The following is a 27491-nucleotide window of genomic DNA, read 5'->3' as shown; positions in this document are numbered from 1 at the left end:
TCAAATACAGTCCAGTATATACAAATATGGCTCCAAAATGACTCAGTTTATGCATTTAATGTCAGTAAAAAATGTACATACTAATTTGCAACGTACTTTGTATTTTAAAAAAAAATTGCGTTAAATTGTTATCGACTAAATATTGTCTAAATATAATAAACACATGAGTCTTGTGGCCATCCAATAAAAGTCACAGCACACTACTGGTCCTCTACACAATATTCACCCATCTTTTTATAAAGATGTGTGCTTCCTGTCAGGAGCAGTGCATTAAGAGACGCCTGAAGTAACCAGACCCTCCACCATATCTGGATCAGGAGTACCTATAATCAGAGGCAGGTACTGCACATTCATCAGTTACTTTTACTTTAGTAACTTCCATCCATCCATTTTCTTCTGCTTATCCGGGGCCGGGTCACGAGGACAGTAGTCTAAGCAGGGATTCCCAGACTTCCCTCACTCTGGACACGTCCTCCAGCTCCTCCGGTGGGACCCCAATGCATTCCCAGGCCAGCCACTTTAGTAACTTTTTTAAGAAATTGCACTTTTCAGAGTACTTTTCTAGCAGAATGCTTTTACTCCTACTCGAGAAATATTTTTATTGAAGTAATACACTTCGAGTAAATGTTTTGGTTCCTCTTCCCTCTGTGAGTAACTTTACAAGTGACAAAAGCTTTATGTCGACAATATGGAATGATCTGAACATTTCTTGGAACGTTTCTTGCAGTGCTCCTTCAGATATGATTAGTTTGTCTCATTTTTGCATCTATTCTTTGAAAACACCAGATTTTGTGCATTATTTATAGGTTTGTCTTTGCTATTTGTCCTTGTTAGGTCCCGACAGTTATTATTATTTGAGTAGTAATTTTCCCAAATACTTTTTTATTGTTATTTGAGTAATTTCGTGGACCACTACTTTGTACTTCTTTTGATTTTAGTCAGTTAAAAATCAGATTATATATTTATTTATCTATTTATTTGATAGGGACAAGTATGAACATGAGACTATATAACGTAACATACTACAGTGTTTATAGCCAAGGCTGATTTGCAGTATGTGTGTCTCTAGAAGAGCTTTTACAAAAGGCAAAAACACACACACAGGGTTTATTTCTTTTATCAGTGATTACAGTCTGACTGCTCTATAAAACACGTTTCAGTTAATGTTTAAGACCAGGCCAGACCAGTTTCACTTGACATTTATACATCAATTTTAAATGACAAAGCCTAATAAAATTTTCATAGCTAAAAAAGTATAATCTTTGCAATATCTGGCAACGGTGGATTCTTGTCTGATATATTGATGGCCCAATTGTAAATCATTCTCAGTGGTAAGTTTAGATGCGGTTGTCTGTGGCCAGCAGGTGGCACAATAACTGATGGCTTACTGCAGTCTCTGATAATTTTGAAGCTATCCAAATTTGTTGTTTTTTTTAGTATTACCAAAGAGAGCCCAGGTTTTACAATTGTATTAAAATGAAAAGAAAATAATGAAAAACACTAGTAATTTTAAGCTACTTTCCAATTCAGTGGGCTGTGTCTTTAAATAAATGATATGCTTTGAGATTGATGCATTCCCTAACAAGAGACTAATGTTTTATTCTTAAGTTCATAGTGAAGTATTTGAAACAGAGGTGACTGAAAGTGCATGTATTCATAAAATGCCTGGGAGCGACAGTAAATGAAATCCAGCATAACGGCGGCAAGAAACTTTTCAACAGACCATTATATCTGGATTGAATGCTAATCCTTGTGCCTAATAGCAACCAGCGGAGAGGTGTACAGAGGGATAGGAAAAAAAAAAAATTAAAAATCATGTATATGGATTGGAAGATGCAGCAGTGGAGTCACATCACCCTCTTGTGGAAGAAGAGAAAATAGGTCTCAATTTGAAACATTCACTGAAGCGCTTTTCCACCTTTAAGCCACTCAAAGCGCTTTACATCAAGGAACCACTCACCCATTCACAAACGTATTCACACACCGGTGTACGCAGACACTGGGGACGAGGTGGGTTAGGTGTCTTGCCCAAGGACACAACGACAGCGCTCATATGGGAGCTGGAATCGCATCGCCAACCTGTGGGTCAGTGGATCGGATCTGTCAAGTAATGATGTTTATGTTGAGAGCAGGATTTGAACCTGCAACCGTCGGATCACTGGGCAACTTCCAACTGAGGTACTCTTGCCCTAAGAAGGAAAAAACAAAAAAAATCAAAAAAGATTAAAATGAATAAAATAAATAAATACATTAATAATAATAATAATAATAATAATAATAATAATAATAATAATAATAATAATAATAATAATAATAATAATAATAATAATAATAATAATAATAATAATAATAATAATAAATGCCATAATCTCATAATCAATCAATAATCTCTTAATCAATAATTTCTTAATTAAGGGGCACTATGTAACTTTTCTGGTGAAAGACTGGCAATTATCTATCGCTATGGAGACAACTTGCAAGTCAGGTCTGATTTTTGAGCAATAAAAATGCCTGGGATTGAGAAAATGCTAGTAGTATATACATTTCATGCTATACTGTGGAACATTCCAGGCAAAGCAATAGCATCTTCAGACAAGGGAGTGGCAGACCCTCCACCAGAAAAGCTACATGATGAGGCTTTAATTATCTTGAAATTGAATATAAATCAGTACAAATTATGTGTTATGAAAGTTGAATTAATTATTAGTTTATTTCAAGCAAGGAAGACAGAGACATTTTAATGACAACATCAGTATACCTGATATTGTAATGGACTGTCATATGTATAGATGATCTTATTTGACCTAGAATGAACCACATTAAACAAATTTGGTATTCTGCCAGCTGAAGATAGACTAAAACATGTAAGAACTCTGAAACTCCAGGTATTTATTTGTTAAAAAGGCATATGTTTCCTTTTGATTTTAGAATTCAACAAAAAAAATGATAATAGCATAATCCTTTGAGACTATGACTGGTCACGCCACCAGGTCAAGCTACAGGTCAGATCTGTGGACGTGTGTTGAATAAATGCAAGTTCAGTGTTATGTTGTGGAACATTCCAAGCAAAGCAAAAATATTTCCAAGGAGACAAACAGATACCACACTTAACACCTGAAAAGTTGCATCGTGCACCTTTAATCAGACTGCTGACTTAAAGGTCCTATATTATGCAAAACTCTCATGAACTTTTAGACATGTTATAATGTTGGCACCTCATCAAAAACATACCTGGAGTTGTGTTTTGTTTCATTCATACATGTTTGAGTAACATTTTATTGTTAGCCTGTCTACATCTCCAAAGCTCAAAACGTTCTGTTCCACCTTGTGATGTCATGTAGTGGTAGATTTCAAGTTAACAGCTACCTTTTATCTTTAGTCCAGTAGATAATGGCATTTCCAGGGCTAAAATCATCCAAATGATTCTAGTGAAGATGTATGAAGTTTAAAAACACCGTGAAACACATCCTGTGTTACCTCATGACATCACAAGGTGGAACAGTGTTTTCAGTTTAAGAGAAGAACTCTCTCAAAAAACATTATAACATAAATCTGAAATTTGAGTATATATGGGCCCTTTAAATAAAATTAAAGACTTTTCATATTAAGAATTGAACTAGAACATATCATAAATACAAGGAAAGTAGGCAGGGATAAGGGATAGGATAAATCTTTAATTTTCTGAGAACTCAAGCTTTGACTATAGGACAGTACAAGCTTACTCACATGCAAGTATATGTAAGTATTTTTATTCGGACATTACATTCAAAATCAAACATTATTCAACTTCTATAAGGTTGTACATAACATCTCTATCATGACCCAAACGGCTTAGGCTGAAGTAAAATGTACTTGCCTAACCCTGTTGAATAATAACGCCAAAGAACTCCAAAAAAACAGCATCAGTTCTACAACAAATGACTCAATATGTAAACAAAAGAAAAACTACAAACCATGGCAGTTCATATAAATCATTCCTGAGTCCTGTAATTTTCAAAAAGTAATATTTTATACATCTTTTTACATGCTTCTATTGTGTAGGAGTATTTTAATGTATCATCATCACAACAAAATAGAACTCAAAGTAGGTTTATGATGAAAATACCCTGTTACAACTTTAAAAAAGCTCTTGAAAGTTGATGATACATTTGCTCCTTTTAAATAATACAGTGCATTTCAGGTAGAACTTTGCTGTTTACTACCATAGACTGCATATATAAATGGGCATTGCTAACCTGCTAGCCTCCACGCTCCAAATATGAAGTGATCACGAGCATGGTTCTGGCTCCAATTCACTTTAGATTAGAAAACTGTCACCTACTACTCACTTCTGAGATGTTCTTTTGTAAAGACCTACATCTTCTACTTGCCCTCTCCTGTATCTTAATGACTTACTGTAATGTCTCCAAACCACTTCCTTATAGGTCCCTAGTGCCTTATCCTAAAAGCATCTCTGCACTTCTCTGCCTTCATGACACGCCCATTTAAGTGTTCCTAATACGGCTCCTTTAAATAAATAAAGAATAGGCCGTGCATTTTTGTAGTGACATAAGCAGGTTTGATTTCCCAGTATGCTTTTCTGCTGCCTCTCACCAGGAAAACTGTGGAGAGGGAAGGATGAAAGGAGGCTGCAAGGACCACTTTTAATTTTCAGGTTGTTGTCCACACTGAGGATTTTATTTATGATGCAAGACAAGTTGTTAGGGGTATGGGAAACTACTGTATACTGTATACTACTGTATATTTTAAGCTTACCATTAATGTTTATAGAGTAATAGTGGCACAGTGAGTTAAACTTTCACCCAACAACCTGATGGTGTCCAGATCACTTAATGTGATTTTGTCCCACAGCAAGACACTGTATGCATTGATCTCAATCACAATATGGGTGCCTGGTTTTGGCAGGAGGGGCACCTGGTGTAAAAGTAAACATAAAATAAAATAAAATAAATATATAAATAAATAAATAAGTTATAGATAAGCAAATAAGTAAAAGAAAATTCTAAATGCCAAAGTTAAGGGCAGTGCTGTGTAGATAGAGTAGTGAGTATTGTACTTAAGTAGATTTTTTTAAAGTGTCTGTACAGTACTTAAGTAAATGTAACAAGTATCCACTGTAAAATATACTTAACTAAATTTGAGAGCAGGCATTTTTGAACAGGACTGAATAGTAAAATGCATTTTTCATATGATTTCAGGGGTTATTTTTGCCATGTTCGTGGTAACATCCTGACTAAAGGTTTTGAGTTCAAGCTTCGGCTTTGAGCAAACAAAAATAAATACACAAAATTCACAAGACAAATTAAGATTAAGATTCTTATTGTTACTATTGACCAATGTATATTGTTTTTCTTTTTCTTTTTTTTTTTTTAAATCAATATCACCACTTTTGTGAAATACTTTTACTTTTCACTCTTAAGGTACATTTTTAAACGCATACTTAAATACTTTTACTTAAGTTGATTTTTTCATGTGACATTTTTACTTTTACTTGAGTATTATTATTATTATTATTATTATTTTGTACCTCTGTAACTGTACTTTTACTTAAGTAAAAAAAAAAAAAAAAATATATATATATATATATATATATATATATATATATATATATATATATATATATATATATATATATATTTATTTATTTATATGTTTATTTTTTATCTTTTTTGTTCTGTATCTATTTATTTGTCTATCTATTGATTTATTTACTTATGTCATTATTTTAGATTTGTTGGGGGCTTATTGGCTAAATGGACGAGCATCAAATGTACCTGATTTAAATTTTCCCACGATAGACATAACCAAGAAAATACTGTGCCAAACGCCAAGTTGTAACAAACACACGACTGCTTTAAAAAAAAACTGGAGCCTACATAACAAATCCCAGCCTTACTCCTCCACCCGCCCACCGTGACGTTCATATCCCCAACCGTAAAACCAACCACCATAAGGCTACAGACACTGCCAGCCATGTCCTGCCTCTAAATTATCACTGTTTTTAATCGCATTTTAACGCACATACTAAGGGCACACGTGCTGCTCTTTGTATCGCTCCATATTTTTACACAGATTTTTATACACTGGCAGTAGAAACATGTGCTCTTCAGCGGTGGTTGTGGACAGAGGATGTGGTGTTTGGCTGCTCGGCGGGCTCTTGCTGCTGCTTTCGCTCTCCGGTAAGAACCACAACACTCCCCCTACGATGCTCTGATGCACTGATACGCCCGATCAACAGTTATTAGCCCGATAGACGCTGCCTGGCACGTTTTACGCTTTAATCCAAACCGCTAAGTGCGTCTTGTTTGTGCGTAACGGTTAAAAGCCGTGCGTTTCCCCCAGTTTATAAAAGGCCTCTATTAGAAATGCATTATCGTGGTTTTGTCTCGGCCACACTGGCTTTTACCTCGCTTATTTCTTATGAGACGGGTCAATTTGGCGCTCTGTTTAGCCCGTGTTGACAGACAAAACTGCAGAAGGCCTTATGTTGACTAACGGTGCGTAATTGGCCTATTGTAACGTGAGCGAACAATCGAATAGCATATCTCTGACATCTGCATTAAGTTGTGGGAAATCGTACGTTATTTGAACAACGTAAACTTTTATTATTACAGATTTATGATGAGCATTACGTTTGCAAATGTGTAATAATGCCTGATCCCGCGCGTAACAGCTCGGTTTCCACACAATATTGATGCGTTATCGATTAGCCTCGATATAAATGCCACGCTCATTTGTGTTTGATTGATAACGTATACCAGTGTAAGAGATATGCTGGGGATGCCTGCTCCAATTAGATGGGCCTCCCTGATCACGTGACATCCAGCTGTGGCAGGGACAACATCGTGAGATAAGATAAGATAAGATAAGATATGCCTTTATTAGTCCCACAGTAGGGAAATTCCAGTATTGCACCGCACAGTTAAAGAACAGAAGGAAAATGGTACATGTAATAAAACAAGATAATAGATAAATAGTTTAAAATAATTTAAAAAATATACTTAAAAATAAACAAAAAATAGACTCTAATATAACATCTTCGTAAAGTGACTTGAGTATTGCACATAGGTATGGATGAATGACACATGTTCAGTGTTAACAGTGTTCATTGTACAGTCTGACAGCAGCAGGAAGGAAAGACCTGTGAAACCTCTCCTTCACACAGCGAGGGTGAATCAGTCTGTCACTGAAGCTGCTCTCCAGGGCAGACAGAGCATCCTGCAGGGGGTGAGACTCATAGCCCAGCATAGAAATGACCTTAGCCAGGACCCTCCTGTCCCCCACCTCCTGCACTGAGTCCAGAGGACAGCCCAGAATGGAGCTGGACTTCTTGATGACCTTGTCCAGCTTCTTCCTCTCCCTCTCTGTGATGCTGCTGCTCCAGCAGACCACACCGTACAGGATGGCTGATGTCACCACAGAGTCATAGAAGGTCTTCGGGAGTGGCCCTCTCACTCCAAAAGACCTGAGTCTCCTCAGGAGATAGAGCCTGCTCTGGCCCTTCCTGTACAGTGCATTTGTGTTGTGAGTCCAGTCCAGTTTGTTGTTCAGATGAAAACCCAGGTACTTGTATGAGTCCACTCTCTCAATGTCCCTTCCCTAAATGTTCACTGAGGGGGCAGTAGGGGGCAGTAGAGTCCACCACCATCTCCTTGGTCTTCCCTGCATTGATGATCAGGTGGTTCTGCTGACACCAGCACACAAAGTCCTGTGTTAGTCCTCTGTACTCCACATCGTCATCATCCTTGATGAGGCCAATGATGGCAGAGTCATCAGAGAACTTCTGCAGGACGCAGCTGTCCGTGTTGTGTCTGAAGTCTGCAGTGTAAAGGGTGAAAAGAAAGGGCGCGAGGACAGTGCCCTGGGGCGCCCCCACACTACAGGTCATGAGATCATGGTCATGGCTCTCACAAACTGGGGCCGGTTTGTGAGATAGTCCAGGATCCAGTCTGCCAGGTCACAGTCCACCCCGGCAGTCTCCAGCTTGCCCCTCAGGAGCAGTGGCTGGATGGTGTTGAAAACACTGGAGTAGTCAAAGAATAGAATCCTCACAGTGCTGCCGGGGTTCTCCAGGTGAGACAGTGAGCGGTGCAGCAGGTAGATGACGGCGTCCTCCACTCCGATGCCAGGCCGGTACGCAAACTGCAGCGGGTCCATTGCTGAGCTCACGGTGGAGCAGAGGTGGCCAAGGACCAGAAAATATTAAAAGCTGCGTCGCCCAACGTGGGGCGACGCAAGATTAGAGCGTTAGATGTTTACTCTAGGCTAAAATTTGGCATTACAACATTCATCAAGTCTAGAAACAAGAAAAAGTATTTGCTTAAACAATGCCTATTGCTTTGCCTGGCATGTTCCACCATTGTAGCTGGCATCTTCATGGATACAGGCAAAGCAAGGCAAGTTTATTTGTATAGCACAATTCATACACAAGGTAAATCAAAGTGCTTAAAGTGCATAAATAATCACAAATAATGATCATAAAATTAACATTTAAGGAGAAAAGTGTAGAATAAAACCCTTTCAGGCATAGGCACAGTTAAACAGAACTGTTTTGAGCCTGGATTTAAACATTGTCAAAGTAGAAATAAGCAGGTGATGCCACTGTACCAAGTTATAGGGCAGAACTGTGGAAAGGCAAGCCCACTCCCAGTAAGAATTGTGTTTTTCAATATATTTTAAACATTTAAATCACATGTAATTGAATAAATGCAAGATATGTTTAGGTGGAATATTACATGTAAAGCTAAATCCCTGGTGGGACCCTTGCTTAACAGAAAAAAAACCTAGTGCACATTTAATTGCTTTTTACATTATGAAAGTCATGATATGGGGGCAAGTAAAATTACATTATGTTAGATAGATTTGGTTGTGTTATATGTTTATACCAAGGACCTTGTTGATATAGCTTTTTTACTGTTACACTTACAGCACATGTCCACCAGAGGGCAGCACCATCCAAAGGAATCACAGCTGGCTCCTTGATCCATCTGAAAGAGCAAAGTTCAACACTTGTCAGCGACCAGTCCAGATACATGTGTCAGAGTCCCATAGCTGCTGTAACTGTGTCTGTTTATTATCCCTGGTCTAGACTGCGCATGTTATCTCACAGCCGTCGGCAGATCTCATGAAACTGCTGTGCTCAGTGGCGCTGTGGCTTAGTTGGTTAAAGCGCCTGTCTAGTAAACAGGAGATCCTGGGTTCGAATCCCAGCAGTGCCTTTTTGTGAGGTCAGAAATGAGGAAAAAGTTGAACAAAGGCATGAACTTTGGTGATATAAACACAATGGATACTAATCAACAAATAAAATAAAATATAAACTATGATAAAATGAAAACAAATACATAAATAAAATAGACTCAGACTGGATATAAATACAAAAATAAATAGGGTCCAATGCACATAAAAAAAATAAGTACATCATAACCATCCTTGTGTAAGTGGCGCATCTCGTTCATACTATATTTAGACTAAGTAGCACTAAATGGGCCTTTGCAAAAGCTAAAATCCACTTATAATGTTGAAAAGGGTAAAACAAACACAGAAAGAAGGCCTATTTGCTCTATTTTATGAACTCCATAGTTACATATTTACTATACAGACAGATATATAGTTAATTTTAAGTTCTGCTGCTTTATGGTTTCCAGGGATACATTGTTACTTTGCTAAGAACGTTCCATAGTACATTAGAGCTATCTTTATTCATGAAGACAAGCAGGTGACCCACTAGGCCAAAGTACAGGTCAGATCTGTGGAGACTTTGCTTTACTGTTGTTATGATACAAAAATTTCAAACCTGATTTCGATACTAAGGAATAGATTTGATGCTCAATACCGATTCCAATACCACAATGATAATAAAAACACTCTATTGAGACAATAAAATGTGATTTTCAACATTAAATCATAGTAGTTTCTTTTATATTACCATGCAATCTTACATGTATGTAATAACTTAGTTGTCCAGTCGGCCTGTCACGATAACAAATTTTGAAGTACGATATATGTGAAGAAAATATAGACGGTAAGGCAGTTAAAGCAGAATTTCCCCCCAGCAAAAAAATATTCTATATGTCCAGTGTTAATGAGCCATAGAAGTTAAACGGTTGAATAAATATTCAACCGTTTACTGCTCAAATCTTCACAAAAGTACAAAACATATAATTTTGTTTATTATTGTGACAAGCCTACCATAGTGGTCTATGGGTGTATACTAGTCTATGTGGTCTTTTACCAGTTCTGATAAAACTAGGCCTGTCATGATAATTACTATACTTACTATATATATACTATATTACTATATCGACAACACTATGTTTATAATTACTATATCTACAACACTATGTTTTTGCGGTTAGTAAATATCTTGTGTACATTTTCTTTGAACTACTGCAAATTTTTTAGTTATTTTATTGCAGGTCCTGATTTTTTAACAGTATTATAGCTTTAGAATAGTTTTTGTGGTTTAAATCTGCTCTTGGGTTACTGCATCAGTGGCATAAACTAGTTTCCATATTATCATTTATTGTCTATATTTACTTCGAACTACAAAATGTGTTATTGTGACAGGCCTAGATTCAGCTCAAGATCATTCTAAGGCTACTCAGGGAAGGTTCATTTCTGTCCTGTGAATGTGACTTGTTTAGTATCGATACCAGCTCAAATGAGTATGTGCTTTCAATACTAGTTTTATTCTCGATTAGTATCTGTAGTATTTTCACTACTTTTAACAACCCTATGTAAAAAAACACTTGAAAGTAACTTTTAAGTACTAGTGCTGATATTTCTGATGATACTAGTGCTGATATTTCAAAGTACATATAATTGAGTAAATGTCACTTTACCACCAGATGAACTTCCTTATTAAAAAAAGAAAAAAAAGCTCTGCCAAGTCAGAGCTTTTCCCCAAGTGTTTTGATACTGTCTTGACTTACAGTGAGTGATCTGGTATTAAGTTATGTAATATCCAGCCGTGTGAGGGATTCTGGGAAACACCTCATATGATATCCCATTTTGCAGCGTTCCGCAATGTGCTCTGAGTGCTGCCGTTGTATTAAACAAATCAAGCAGAGGGCAGAAGAGACGGGCATTGCACTGCGCTGTTCTCACTGTGTCATGACGGTAGTGGTGGATGACTCAGTACTCAGTTTTGTTACTTAAGTAAAAGTACAGATACAGAGGTAAAAAATTACTCAAGTAAAAGTAAAAGTATCACATGAAAAAAATCTACTTAAGTAAAACTATTTAAGTACCTGTTTGTTTAAAAATATACTTCTAGAGTAAAATAAAAGTATTTCACACAAGTGTTAAATGTAGTGATATCGACTAAAACACAATTAATATTTTGGTCAACAGTAGCAATATGAATACTTAAGAATTTTGTGTATTTACTTTTCCTCGATCAAAGCCAAAATTCTCGAACTCAAAAACTTTAGTCAGGATGTTACCACGAACATGACCACGAACATAAGTACTGTTTACTTTTCAGTTCAAAATTACAATTCAGCTCAAAAATGTAGCGGAGTAGAAAGAACAGTCAAATGTAATGAAGTAAATCCACTTTAAAAGTTACTTAAGTAAAGTACAAATACATAAAAATTCTACTTAAGCACAGCACTTTACTATTTTTACTTTGTTACCTTCCACCAGTGCAAAAATCAGATAACTAAAAGAGCTGAGGGAGATGTGCCTTACCATCTATATAATAAACTAAATGCATAATATTGTCATTATATCAATTAGATACAGATATATATATATATGTCTTTTTTTATTTTCAGTGCTTGATAATAGCATAACCCAACTGGCCAAATGCCTGTATGCTTTGGCTAGACAGCGTATGTGTTGAAGTATTAGAGTCTCAAATTATGTTGTTGTTGGTATATTATGTAACTTAATCCCTAATTGGACAATATTAGCTCAGTTGGTAGAGTGTTTGCCCACTGATCTGAAGGTCGGTCATCGGTTGAGGCGTCAGATCAACCGACCCACAGATCCCACAGATGAATGCTGCCGTTGTGTCCTTGGGCAAGACACGTAACCCCCCTCTCCCCCAGTGTCTGCTTATACTGGTGCAACCATTGGAAACAATAACGATGGTATGTGATTTGGAGCTCATCACCATTGGCCATGCCAGCTTTATGCTAACTTTGGATTACTTTTATTTGAGTGCAAGTTGTTGGATCATACTGTATATGATCCAGACATGCAGAGCTTACCTGTGTCTTTACTTCTCCATGTGGTACTGCGGCGCCCCTAGTGGACGCAGTATGCAGCACATCTCCAGGTGGGATACTGCATTACTTTCTGTGAGGACCCCAATCCACCGCTGTTACACATCTGCAACAGAGAAATTACATGAATATTTGGCTAATTCCCAGTGTTTAGAACAGTTAGGGTTAGAAAGAGCCTGTTTTCATGGCCAGTGCTAATATTGAATCCTTTCTGATTCCCTTATGGACTGAAGCTAATGCTGCAATAAAGGGTTCAAGGAAGGTGCCATGCATCTTCTTTGCACAGGTTTTGGTTCCTACCTAATTTAGATCTACGTAGGAGCTGATATATTTAAATATCTGATATTTGGATCTCAAATGTTCTACAGTCTTGCCTTATAAGACAATATCTCTTGCCTTGGATCCAGAATACACACTTCTCCAATATTATATGAAGATGTGAGTCTGGTCAGCGCTGAATCTCCTCGAGTTCAGATGGGCATGTTTCACAGGTGGTTTAGCCAATCAGGGACAAGCAGGCCCTTTCAAAACAACAATGGCTGCTTATGAGGAAAAAATATATCACAGGAATTAAAAAAAACATTGCAGCTGTCAGCAGTATCCCTGAGCAAAGCACCAAACTATGAAGCAATTGTGAGAGAAATATGACTTTGTTCTAAATGGTATCTTACCAATGAGCTTGTTTGTTTCTTATGCGTCACTAAAATGAACTAATCCGACTGCATAACTCGCGGTAGAGGGTGCGGTTATCAGCCTGATACCTCTCTTTCTTTAAAATACAGAGAGATATCATCGTGGACTTGCCAGGCGACAACTTATCTGCTTAATAATGTGACACACACAAAATAAATCACACTAGCTAAAGAAAGACAAGGAAAGAAAACATGGCTGAGGTAGAATTCCATTTAATTAAGAGAACATTTTGTCCTCGTCTCAGCTCATTAGTTACTTAAGTCAGGCGGCGGGCCAGGCTATAATTGTACATTTTACAGTATTTAACGACTTTATTGGAGAGAACAGCAGACGAGGAAATCCTATTGGAGACAGGACTCAGATAGTGGTGATAGTCTGCCCACAAACTCTATTCCATTACAGATGCATTTGAATTCTTATTTTTTGAAAAAGGGGTGTATTTTTATGTCAACAACTTTTTATATATTATATAGATTTTATAATTTTGTGGTGATTTTTACCCATTTTCAGATCATAAACATTTTCTCAGGTAAAAATCATTCTGCTGTCTTAAAAAACGCTTTTTAATCGTTAGCTTCAGTTACGCTCTATGTCCGCTCTATGTCCGCTCTAGCTAAGCTCAAGCGCTCATTGGTTAGAGTGGTCACGTGGTACGATATGAACGTGCATGTGAGCAAATGAACGACTGCCGTGAATGAACCACAGGTTTAGTACATGATCTAGAAGTGCCCTGGAAGCATAAACATCATTTATCATTTGTCATTTATTTATTATTCCGTTGGCTCCTTCGTGGCCGCTCTGCTCTGCTCGCTGTCGTTGCGCAAAATCTCATTGGGGGTAGCTCAACTGTGCATGGTCCATGGGCAGGGCAGGACCGGATGTACCTAGCTGCTAAAGGCTAAACTTGAGACATGCGCCTTTGAGCATGGATCGCTGACTTCAGTAGGCAGCCATTTTTACACCCCGGGGTTGTTACCTCCTCCAAAACATACCCAGAGTTGTGTTTTGTCTCATTAACACATGTTTGAGTAACCCCTTATTATTAGTCTGTCTACATCTCCAAAGCTCAAAATGCTCTGTTCCACCTTGTCATGTCATGTAGTGGTAGTTCTCAGGTAGTTAACAGCTACCTTTTACCTTTTGTTTAGCTGAGATCGGCAATTCCAGGGCTGAAACCATCGGAATTATTCTAATGAATGTGTATGGAGTTTAAAAACACAGTGGAGCACTTCCTGTATTACGTATTACATCATGACATCACAAGGTAGAGTGTTTTTGAGAGAAGAACTCAGCCTAAATATGCAGGGTTTGTGTGAATGAAACAAAACTCGAGGTCTGTTTGTGATGAGGAAACAACATTATAACACAGATCAGAAAATAGCCTAATATAGCCCCTCTAATGTTGCATACCTCCAAAACAACTGCAATATTATCCTTTATTTGTCTTCTTTTTTATCACCCCTCTGATCATCTGGTTTACTACAGGCCCAAAGAAGCTATATAATGGTTTGGTAACGTTAGAAGGTGTTGTCTGGACTTAAGTGGTTTGGTGATTAGATCTCTTGTTCCTGTTCCTCAAGTCTCTCAAAGTAACATGCATTAAGTGCTGTTAACTGTCAGCCTGAGCAAGAGATATGTTATTTTAATTTTAACTGATTATTTTTGCAGACCAAGGTTTAGTTTAGTTTCGTCTTCCTACAGTGGAGGCAGGACGACAGCGCCATCTGCAGTCTGACTTCTTCAGGACAATATCGCAGGTGTGTGAGAGTAAAAAAGCCCCCTCGCCCCGGTTTGAAGTCCTGTGGCTCCATATCTGAATGCCTTTTTCATCCAGCGATGATGTTTGTTTTCCTCGCACACACCTGGGATACTGTCCTGAAGAACTCGGACTGCAGGTGGCGCTGTTGTCCTGCCTCCATCAGTAAGAAGACAGCGCCAAAACATGTTTAAATCACCTGAACAGATATGTCACAACAACATTACGTGACCACTCTGAGGAAGAGCGCTAGTGAGCTGTCCAAACTGTCACATGTGAAAACAAACTAAACCTTAGTCTAGACAAAATAATCTAATGAAATACATTAATGTAAAACCAGATGAATCTCGTTGGATTACAAAATGCTTTAAGCTATATTTATTTATTTATTTTCTCAATAAGCCTGTCCAGGGCTGTAAAATCAAACCCCATAGAGACTCCGTACTTTGGAGTAGGGTTGCCAAACGTCCATCCATCCATCCATCCATTTTCTTCTACTTATCTGGGGCCGAGTCTTAAGTAGGGACTCCCAGACTTCCCTCACCCCGGATGTGTCCTCCAGCTCCTCTGGTGGGACCCCAAGGCATTCCCAGGGAGGTTGCCAAACATATCTATATTAAAGAATACTAAAACTAGTATCGAAACTAGATGCTCATTTGAGCAGGTATTGATACTAAAAAAGTCACATTCACAGGACAGAAATGAATCTTTCCTGAATAGCTTTTAGAATGATCATGAGCTGTATCAGAACAGGGATAAGACCACATAGACTAGTATACGCCCATGGACCACTATGGAACCTACCTGGACGACTGAGGGATTATACAGATATAAGGCCACATGGAAATATAAAAGAAAGTAATTTTATTTAATGCTGAAAATCACATTATATTGTCAATCACATTATATGTTTGTTGTTGTTTTTTTTTATTATTATTATCGTGGTTTCGAAATCAGTATTAAGTATTAAGTCTTTTCCTTACTTTGAACTTTTAAATATTAAAAAAAAAAAAAAAAATCCATACTTTGGAGACACTACAATGCAGCTGTAGTGATTTCTAATTATAAACACATTAGATCAAATTGCCATTAATCTCTGCGCCCTTCTCTGAGGTGTTGCTTTATGTGGACAGACAGGGAGGGGCAGTGGTTGCATGAGGCCTCTGCAGTAACTCCTGTGTGAGTTTGCTGAGTCGGTAGCGCTTAGTCAGCACGAGACAGCATCACACTCTTCCTCACGCTCTCGACGTATATGGGGGCACTGTGAAGCATAGCCGTACTGAGGTGGGCTACTAAAGAGGATTCAAAATGTAGTATGGAAGAGATGCATAATTATTACATTAGAACAATCTTTAAGTAGATGCAGACAGCACACATTGAGATCATTTCTACCTTAAGTGCTGCTTTTAACAACATTTTGTACATCTGTAAAACAAATGTTCTGCTGCAGCCACTTTAACTCTAACCTCGTAATTAACAAGCTAATAATTATCTCCCATAATGCACCATCGTCAACCATCTTGAGCGTGTTTCGAACAACTCGGTAAAAGTCCTGTATTGAATAAATTACCTTTTTTTTACATCACAGTTTTTAACCTAGGGTGAAACTGGGTTGGAGTGGTTGGTAACTGGCACTTTTTGACCTTCTGGTAATTTTCAAGAACAGTTTTCTGTGTTTGAACAAAAATATTTGACAATTTATTCACTGATTACACTGATTAGCTTTAAAACACAACTGAAACTATGGCTGAAAACAAACTAGTCATGTGACCACTATACTTTTGTTTGTGCTGCTTGTATTGCATGTTGTATTTTTTATGTATTTGCCTACCTAGGGACTACGGATGAAAACTAGCTTTGTTGTTAAAATTCGGCATATTTACATCTGTTCTATACTGATGTTCATTAATGTGCATTGTCCCTATCAAATAAATAAATAAATAAAATTCCCGTTTTTATTATTGGCGAGTATCAGATTGGTCCAAAATAGGGACACCTGGGACATGTCTTATATAAAACTGGGACAAATCAATGGTTTTGGACAAATTTACTGGGACAGGAGACACAGGGCTCAAAACTGGGACTGTCCCGGGTAAATATGGACGTCTGATCACCTTATTTTAACCATTTTGTTTCATGTATGCGTATTTGAGTTATGCCAGCCATTGTATGCACATTAATAATTGCATATACAGTATATAGCTGATAGCCAGATTAAAGTTGTTACACCTGATCTTTACTGTCTTGAAAACATGAAAAAAGATAACTAGTTTATTTTGAAAAAGTTTCCTAGCATCCTAATTATTCACCATGATGAGTTTATAAGCACAATTCCCAACTTTCAGAGGCCATTTTGGAGTTTTCCCAGCACGATAATGCTAACAACGGCTAGCATGCTCACAGTGCACTTCTTAATACTGAATACACAATATAACACTTTATAAATACACGCAGATGTCACACAGTGGTCTCATTTCTACGTCAAGAGCTGCTTTTGCAACATATCCGTACGGGGATAAAACAAAATAACATAGTAATTATCAAGCTAGTAATTTGATCAATATCTCCCATAATGCACGTTCATTAGCTGTCTTGAGCGTGTGCTGAGTGTCCTGGAGTTGCTAACCATGCAAACAGACAGGTCAGCGCGAACGGTGACATTGACGTAGCACCACTAGCCGTGTTAGCTCACTGCTGACGGAGCATACCTAGCTTCTCACAAAAGAACAAATAAGCAGGTGCAGAGCAGACCCCCTGACTCATGCATTTATATAGGGCCGGTTGCGGACGCTATGTACTGTTTACGTGAATTATAGATATGAATGGAGGGTGGGAGGGTGGAGCTAGCTGCAGCGGGGCATGCAGAGGTGAGCGTATACTGCATTGGGAGGCCTGGCCATGCTGGTGCTTTCTGCTGCTGGGGTTGGTGCAGCGGCAGTGGGAACGGAGCCAGGAAAAAGAGCGGACTGCGGAGGAGACTACTGCAGAGTCCCAGCACAGAGCAGCAGTGATTGTGTCTGGGGAGAGAAAGGGAGGGAGGGAGGCAAAGAGAAAGAGAGAGCAAAGGAAGGAGGCTGGTAGAGGTGAGATGTGATGAGCAAATTTAGGATTATACCTGGTTTAGATCTGTCACGATAATTTCTATGTTAAGTTATTGCTACATAAAGGAATACTTTTTTAGGGTCAGTATTTATCGTGGGTACTTTTTTCTGTACTAAAATTAATTTGAACTGGAGAGGGTTGACAAAATAACTGACTTACAGATACAAACTAAAGTGGTTCAATCCTCTACTTATGTATTTATTGCAGCCTATGCGTTTTTACCAATATTGGAAATTTGAATAGTCTTTTGGGGGATAATCTATTTGGAGGTTCGAATCCTGTTTTTGACATAAAGATCATTGGTTGAGCAGTCAGAACCAGTGACCCACAGGTTGGCAGTGTGATTCTAGCTCCCACAGATGAATAGTGTTGTTGTGTCCTTGGGCAAGACACTTAACCCACCTTGCCCCCAGTGTCTGCGTACAATGGTATGTGAATGGGTGAGTGGTTCCTTGATGGAAAGTGCCTTGAAAGTGTCTTGAGAGTGGAAAAGCGCTATATAAAAATGTTTTTCTTCAGCAGTAGATCGCGCTTCAAAAAATGTGCTATCATGACAAGCCTAACCTGGGCGAATGATAGTGTGGTGTAAACCTGCTTGGTAATTTTTGATGTATGCATTGTGAAGTGTCTTGCACAAGGACACAACAACACTACTGGTCAGATCTCTTCTGCTGCCCCTTCATTCTTGCATCTGTGCCTATGTGAACTTTTCCACCACCAGCAATTACACAACGAACACACTGATGGTACATAGTCTTGCCCAAGGACACAACAACAAAAAAAGAAGAATGACAGGAATTTGTAGCTGTCACCTAGGAACAATAATGTTTGCAAGGGCCAAAACTGCACAATACTTATGATTTAGCTGAAAAAAATGATGAATGACAACACAGGGATTTTTGGTGTTGGTGACATGAAATACTCATGCTACTTTTTTCCAATCCAGAAGACTTGATCAGACATGGCATCTAATGTAAAGAGTCCATAAACAAACCATTACCCCTGGCAAGTCCCTGAATGAAACATAATGATGACGCAGTACTGCAATTTCTCACTGTATATATGACAAATACAGGTCTGTTTAAAGTCCCATGTTGTTTTGCAGGTTGCTCCAGCATGGATGTGCTTGTGCCCAGTACCATCAATGCACTCAATGGAACCACCGTCAAAATCCCCTGCACTTTCACTTCCTGTTACAAAATGGATGCCACCAAATTCGCCATGAACTGGACCTACCAGGAGACGCGCAACGACACAGAGGAGATGGTAATGTGGACATCCATGTCTCCCTTATCTGTTTTTGAACCGACTACCCCTTCGTTGGTGGCTTACTGACCTACCCTTGAGGAGAGAGGATTACATCACCTAAACTGCAGTCGTTGCGATTTGGCAATAACTAATCAAACAACAATTTTGATTGGATTTTGAATGTTAACAATTGACAATGTATTGATTCTAATCTTGATATAGGCCAATATGCATATTCCAGTGAAAAACTTTTTTCTGCTTTCACCCCTCCGCATTCTGAACATCCTAATAATTCAGTAATGCAAACAACAACTAGCATGCTAACAACACTTTTCCTGGCTTACTAAGGATAAAACTCTTTAGAATTAGATGCAGAGAGCAAACAGCTTTGACCCTAAAGTGCTGCTTTTACAATGCATCTATATAAGGGCAAAACCCATGTTTATATAAATTTCAGGAAAATATTGGATACGTCATAGATTGTATACATAAATGGATATATCTAATGTGCTAGCAGCTGCGTTCCAAATAGGATTTATTAAGATAGTATTAACCCGCTCTACATGATCGTGATATTTTTATTTCCCTAACAGGTTTAAATGACATCGAAGTGCCTGCTTCGTGCTATATCATCTCCAGATTGGCTCTTTGGTTGCTATGATACTCGCGGTCAAAGTTCCAAACATGGAACTTGGCTCCAAATTCACCCCATAACTGCTAGTATCGATGAGCTTTATTTGACTGGAGCCGAACGCTATGGGTGACGTCAGACTCACTTAGTCCACTTCTTTATACACATTTGATACAGATGTAAAATTATTATCAACGGGGCATGGGCAATTATTGCTTATCAGCCCACAGCAAATATGGGCATCCTTAAAAATAAAAATATCCATATCAAAGCATCCCTCGTTTTCATTTCTAATCTAAATCTCTTTCATCATCTACCTCGTGTTCTGGGTTTCTGTGTAGTTCATGACGTACTACAAGAAGAAGGGGATGGTGGCACTGCGCTCGGACCGCTTTGGGGACAGGGTGATGTTTGCGGGGAACCTGGACAAGAACGACCTGTCCATCACACTCTCAGACGTACAGCTGGAGGACGAAGGCATCTACAACTGCTATGTTCGCAACCCCCCTGACCGCATCCAGGGTCAGGGGGTCATCCACCTCACTGTGGTCACAGAACGTAAGGCTGTTCACATGTTTGTGTGTTTAGGTTGCATGTATGGTTTTAATCAACCTAAAGGTGAACTAACTTTTTTGATGGAGAATGTTCCACTTTATGGTATTTAATTTATAAGCAGGTGATGCCACAAGGCCAAGTTACTGGTCAGAATGTACAGAGGTCCCTCATTTATCGTGGGGGTTACCTTCTAAAAATAATCTGCAATGAGCGAAATCTGCGAAGTATCAGCTTTATTTTTTACAATTATTATATATGTTTTAAGGCTGTAAAACCCCTCACCACACACTTTATACACTTTTCTCAGACAGGCAATAGCATTTTGTCACATTTCTCTCTTGTTTAAACACTCTCAAAGTTCAAACCTTCGTATATTATATTCCCCTTCCTCAATGATCACTTTAAATTTGTTTTTCAAGTATGCCTCTGCTCCAGCGATATCCGCAGGGGCAGCCTCTCTGTGCAGAGAAACACTTTTAAGTCCAAAGTGTTTCTGAAATTTGTTGGTTTCATCAACATTGTGTTTTTTGTAGGGGAGAAAACATGCAAACACACTGCAAATCTGGCAAGCTGAACCCATTTTGTAATGTACAGGAGACACGGCACGTCCCTTAGCCAATCAGGACGCAGAACACAATGCACATTCATGCTCCCTAAAAAAAAATAATAATTAGCAAAACAGCAAGGCCGCAAAAGATGAACCGCAATATAGCGAAGGGCCACGGTATACTTTAACAGTGGATGTTTTATAAGGTGTTTTTTTTTTAGATACTATTGAATAAAAGAAAGACAGAATGCATTGTCTAAACTATACTCAGTTGTGGTGACTTGGCTCGGAAGCCACAGCTGCCCTGTAACAGACTGCTGAAGAGGTGGCTGCATCACTGGTCTTACAGACTCTTCAGAGCAGACAAGACGGGGGACATGCCTAACAATATGGCTGTATTATCAGCCACTACTTCCCCAAATAACTAAATCGCCAAGAGATTTAGAGAGATAGAATTTTCTACTAGTGATGTGACATTCATGAACGAGTTGGCTCTTTTGAACGGTTCTTTAACGGGAATGGCTGGAACCGGATCTCATTATTTAAAAGAAACAAATCTTTTTGTTTCAAATCTGTTTGCATGTTTATACTGTGTAATGCTGAACCAACAGAAGAATCATCACGGAAACAGACCAGAAAACACAAGTGAGAGCTTTTTACACAGAAAAACATATTTGGCATCAGTTTGTCTTTTCATTATCATTATTATTATTATTGTAGTGCAACATTTTATTTAGGTAATAATTCCAAAGGGTAAACACACTCTCACTCTCAGTATGAACCATATTAAACACATCTGAGCCTTGTTCATCTCAGTGATTAGTTTGTAGTTAACAGTTCCAACATTGGCTTCTGTCATATAATTAAATATAAAAAGAGCCAGTCTTTTGAATGGCTCCATAAAAGAGCCAAAAATCTCATCCTGTCATGATCCTGCATTATCTGTCTCCCTGTGTGCTTTCCCCTCCCTCACCTGTCTGAGCCTGGAGCTGGGCGGAGTTCCTGGCTCCTCCCGCGCACACCTGGAGCGCATCAGGGCAATTACCTCCACCTGCTGCGGAGCATAAGTGGAGCCAGGACTAGACACTCGGCACGAGATCATTGTCGTTCCTGTGTTTCTTCACCCTGTTCTGTGCTGGATTATCTGCGTATCTTCATCCTGTTCGGTGCTGGATCCTACGCGTGTCTTCACCCTGCTTGCTGGACCGTCCCTGCTCCGACCCTGCTTCCCAGCCCTGGTACTGTCTTGGCTTATCTCTGCACTCCACGTTACTGGACCCTGGCTTGCACTCTGCTCCCTGCCCTGATGCTGCCCGCATCGTTGTCTCCGCTGCACTCTACGTTCCGCTCCTGGATCCTGGCCCGCACCTGGCTTCCTGCTCACCACCAGATCAACCCTCGTTTCTGTAATATTATTTCTCAATCTGTAAATAAACACCGTAAATCTGCCCCGAGTCTGCACTCTTTGGTCCGCTACACCCACCGTTACAACACATCACTACTTTGTACAAGTAACCTTTCAGTCTAACTAAATTTAATTTACTGTTTGCTGTTACACCTACTGTATACGTTCATATCCTAATTATTCACTACAATGAGTTTATAAGCACAACTTTCCGAAGCCAGATTGGATTGTTTTGCCATCATGTAAATGTAAACAACTATTATGCTAACTGTGCACTTCATGATAAAATGCTTTTAGGTTAGCAAAAGAAAAATATAAAATCTGTCAACTGGACAAAAACGTTGTAGGAGTGAAGACTACAGATGGAAATTAGCATTTTGCTAAATCTGGTGCAGCCATCTTTTTAATGTATTTGCACACTGTCCTTCAAATAAATAAAATAAATAAGACATTTCGCTGCTCATCCAAGCCACTTCTTCAGTTCAGTCGGTGAGTGTTACATTGGATAAACTAAACAGCCACTCCATAAGAGAATGTACCAAAACTGTTGCAAGAGCTGCTTGGGACCCCAGTCTGCTGTAGTCTCCACCTCAAAGCGACTAACCACTCCTTTGAAGATAGTGAAGTACAGATCTTAGCCAGAGAAAAGAAATGGCTTGAGAAGAGAGTTAAAGAAACAATTTTTGTTAGGAAAGACAATCCTTCCTTGAACAGAAATGTTGCTAATAGATGCAAAATCACTCGTTAGTGGCTTGAATGATTATGCTAAGTAGGACTCAGGCACAGTGCACACTTAGGGTAGCGCAATAGACCTAGCCTACAAAGAAAAACTAAACAAAAGATGTTTTGAGTTTTAGTGTAGCTAACTCTTCCCTTCAGACAGATATAAAGCAGTATCCATCAGTAATGTGACCAGAACTAAAAAAGTGGCTTGGATGTGCAGCGAAATGTCTTCACTCCTACGATGTTTTGTCCAGCTGACAGATTTTATATTTTTCTTTTGCTATGGAACAGACCTGGACAACCGAGAGATTACACAGAAAGCTTTTAGTGATCTTGTCATCTTAAGAGCTGCTTTACAATGTGCCTACACAGAAATTAACCAGGTAGAGACCCTATAGAAGAACATTCTGCTACTGCATAGATGTCTTTCTCCAACATGCAGACTTACAGATGCTGATGAGTTACCTCTTTACTTATTAATGACCATCTAAAGGTCAAACTTGGTCTCTCAGCACATCTCTGACGGCATTGGACTTACTCAGCTCCACTTCCATTACACCATCACTCTAAATGCAGCCTCTGTCTTGTTTACCTCTATCCTGAATACTTTTTTTTCTTTTACTTTCTCCAGTTCCACCTCCCAGAGACTCGACCATAGCCGTTGCCATAGGAGCGTCAGTGGGCGGGGCATTAGCGCTGCTCATACTGTCAATGGTGGTGGTGAAATGTCTGCGCCGACACCGTAAACAGGAGCTGATATCAGAAGAGAAGATGGAGGAGGAGGGCAAGCTAGAAGCAGAGGGGGTGGCAGAGGAGGAGACCAAGTAAGGAACAACATGGAAATGGCTTGCAAACATAGACCAGCTACATAACCACAGAGCAAGAACATTACAACATTTTTGAGCCACACTTAAATTACAGGACAGAATACGTTCACTGAAAATGTTAAACCTGACAAAGTTCCAGTGCGCTGCATATGATTAAAAGGTTGACAACATCTTATAAAGTTCTTGGAAAGTCTTTAAACAGTCATCCTGATCAGCGCCCCCCTCAGGGTCAAGGTGTCACCAGGAAGAAGACCCGCTGCCCTAAGCTGTACTGACTCTATCTGGCAAAAAACCCAAAAAAACCCCCACAATTATCAAAAGAAACAAAGGGGCAAGAGAAGGAGAGGGAAGGATGGAGAAAAGTGAATATATTTTAAAAAAGGGGGGGAAAAAATTGGAACCTCACTAAATTAATTATTATTTTTTATTTCAAAATGTTTCGTCCTTTCCCTCTTTTTTTTTTTTTTTTTTTCTGTTTGACTTACCTACCCGTACGCACCTACACACACACACACACACACACACACATGCACACTTAAACTCTCATATAAGAAGATAAGAAGAACAAATGCCATTCTTACTCACCTTTCAAACTTGATGCATGCACTCCCTCTTCCCTCAAGTCAAAATGTCTAATGTCTTTTTTTAGTTTGCATTGTTTCTAATATCACCATAATAAAAATAAAAAAAATAAAAAAATAAATGTCTTCAAACAACTGGATTTTATAATTATCATGATATCTCTCTGTATATGTTGACTGCTACTACTGTCTATTGTTTCTTTCATACATAGGCAGCCTTAACAGTACCAAGCTGAGCCAATGGCCGATGGATGACCAAACCTCTCAACCTGGTACGTAACATATCCATTTTTGTTTTGAGATTAATGTTGCACAATATTAGAAAACAACCCATAATCTATGTTGCAATAAAAATATTCATGCACATGGGTATTGCAAAGTCAATAAAAACTTTAAAGTATACAGTACTTTGAGAGAGCTGCAGTCTGAGCAGGCATGAAAGCATACTGTAAAATGTGAATATTTGTGAAAAAGGAAGCAACAATGAACGATATTGTCTACATACTAAAAGACAAGTAGTTAAATGAGAACTTTATGGAAGCCATTGTAATGAGTAGACAGTTTTGTTTCATTCAAAGAAGATGTTTGATCAGAACCACGTGGAAACAACTGCCTGTAACTCTCACAGACAATTGATTCTTCATCATGGTTCAATGTGAGAGTGAAAGTAGAAACTAAGTGGGTGGAGAAAGCTTAAAATGGACCATTCATTGCAGATTTAGGGATTATGTCGACTATTCTGAAACATATTCTTCACTTATGATTCAAAATTGACCCTTTGAACAGATTATGAACAGAATTAGCCACACAAAAGATCTTGTTGTTACAGAAATGTTTGTCTTTTCCAGATCCTCTCCCTGAAGCTGTTTAGTAACCACTGCTTGATCCTCTTATCAACGACCATAGAGCCATTAGCATGTGTGTCAGTCACCATTGTGCTTCCATAACTGTGTGTGTGGGGAAACTCAACTGTGCAACTGTGCATTTCTATAGAACAAGTCTAATGTCTTTTATAACACAGGCCAGGGACCATTTGTGCAAATATGTACACACAGTTAGCTGAGGTGCTGTACATCAGACCGAGCCGGACAAGAAGAATTAGCAATATCACAACTCCACAGTTTCTAGTTTTGATATGATGTTCGTAGTCCTAACAGGTCGTGATATTGAAAGGCGTCCACTATTATAAATATAAATATAAAGATGTTTATTAGTAATACTTCAGAAATCTGCTACTGTCAATCATCTTGAGTTACTTACTAGAAAAGATTTGGGGCCTCTGGCATACACAAGGTGACAGCTATTAACTCTGAACACAAAGTTAAATACAGTGTCCTTTATACATGTACTTTATGAAGTAATTAGCATATTGTGGAAAAAATGTATTTGTATGCTTAAAGGTGCACTGTGTAACTGTTCTGGTGAGTGTCTGCTCCCTGCTTTTTGTTATCAAGATGGTATTGCTTTGTCCGGAATGTTCCACAGTATGGCATTAAACTTGTCAGTGTTGAATTTATTCAGTTCCAGATATTTTTACTTCTACAGAATACCTTGAAAAACATGTATTCTAGTAGGATCAAAGGCTTGTCTCTATGTATAGATAAGTTCAATGACATACTATGGAATATTCCAGGCAAAGTGTGGAAACAAGCAGATGGCAGACCCTCCACCAGGAAAAAAGTTATATGTTATAGAGTGAACCTTTAGTTCACACACACACACACACACACACATACAAACACTTTTACATTTTACATTTACATTTACAAAAGCATTTATTTATTATTTACTTGACCCAGTGGATCAAATACAAAATTTTGTATTCAATTACTGCATGAAATACTGCATTATTTTCCACAATATTCTGATTATTGCCGTGCATGTGTACATACTGTCATAAGAAGCTACTACACATTTATAAAACAAAGTGTCTTTAAACGATATGATTATGATTATTTTTTATGCTTCAAATCATGGAAAACAGCATGCATTTTTGGACTCAATGCATGGGACACATTATGTTGCGATACATGCATGTACTTCCACACAAAACAATCACTTCAAATAAGCCATGCAACACCATGACGGAAGAAGTATTTTAACCTTTTTTTTTTTTTTTTTTTTAACTATTAGAATGCTGCTTTTGTTTATCATGTATTTTCATATTTATTCAGAAAACTTTGACGATATCACTTTGCACCTTGACTTCTCTAACTGGCGTGTTTGAACTTAGATCAGTGTAACATACAGTATATTATGGTAAATATATATTAGCTGTTTCTCCAAAGTCATGCCTTTACCTCAGCATAGACATTTTAAAGTGACGTCATTTTGCACATTGACACAACATTTTATTATAATCAAACGGAGAGCATGCCGTCCAAATGGTATAGTGAATGTGTGGCATGGAGCCCGTATGGACAAATGGAACATGTACGATGCTATATTTATTTGAAAGCATATTCTGAGCACCTTTGAATGTCAAAGTGGCCACATTCATTCATTTGACACTAGCATGTTTAAAGCTTTGTTAACCTGAATGTACTGTGATGTTTCTGTGCGCTGTCACCACTTGATGTCTTTAAGAACCTTGCCTCATTTGGCTGAAGTCGGTTTTGTTAAAGGAGACATATTATGCGTATTTTGTCTTTTGGAATTTGAAATGGTTTCGGGGAACTATGTAGGGAACATTTATTAATTTATGTATTTATTTATTTGTTCCCTGCTACTCTCTGCTGGCAACAGTTGGACGTGAAGCATTTTGAAATGTGAAATTTGCAGCATGGCTATTTTTTATTGTATTTATTTATTTATTTATTTATTTATTTATTTATTTATTTATTTATAAGATTGAATTAAACTCATACAAGGCACTTCCTAATTAGTTTCAGAGTGATAGGAAGACTTATTGTCCCTGTATAAAGTGATGGAAATAATACTTAATGTATTTAGTTACAGAATACTGAATACCCAAATTAAAAGGTATTTTGTAATGCATTACGTTACCTGGTCCAATCAGAGTACTGTACTGTAAATACTCTGAATACTTTTACACCGAGTTGCATTATATCATCACACTTACAAACAGCTTTATTTTTGTTGCTCTATTTGTTATAATTTATGTCCAAGAGCTGTGGTTTCTTTTTTCTCACTATTACTGTTCAGTTCAAAGCCAGAACTGTACATGAAGTAC

General features: G+C 38.3%; 1 protein-coding gene and 1 non-coding gene across 2 annotated transcripts; both read left to right on the top strand.

The window, feature by feature from the left end:
• Positions 1–5995: 5995 nt before the first annotated feature.
• Positions 5996–25471, top strand: scn2b (sodium channel, voltage-gated, type II, beta). The gene is made up of 6 exons (XM_033977187.2): positions 5996–6179; positions 18887–19047; positions 20002–20218; positions 23522–23714; positions 24511–24570; positions 25147–25471. The coding sequence occupies exons 1-5, from the start codon at positions 6098–6100 to the stop codon at positions 24518–24520; spliced, it is 663 nt and encodes a 220-aa protein (XP_033833078.2). The 5' UTR covers positions 5996–6097; the 3' UTR covers positions 24521–24570; positions 25147–25471.
• Positions 9145–9218, top strand: trnat-agu (transfer RNA threonine (anticodon AGU)). Its single transcript has one exon. It is a non-coding gene; the product is annotated as a tRNA-Thr (tRNA).
• Positions 25472–27491: the final 2020 nt, after the last annotated feature.

This window comes from Periophthalmus magnuspinnatus, chromosome 13, assembly GCF_009829125.3.
Source record: "Periophthalmus magnuspinnatus isolate fPerMag1 chromosome 13, fPerMag1.2.pri, whole genome shotgun sequence".
In the NCBI taxonomy this organism is placed as follows: Eukaryota; Metazoa; Chordata; class Actinopteri; order Gobiiformes; family Gobiidae; genus Periophthalmus; species Periophthalmus magnuspinnatus.
This window is presented reverse-complemented; position numbering and strand designations above follow the sequence as displayed.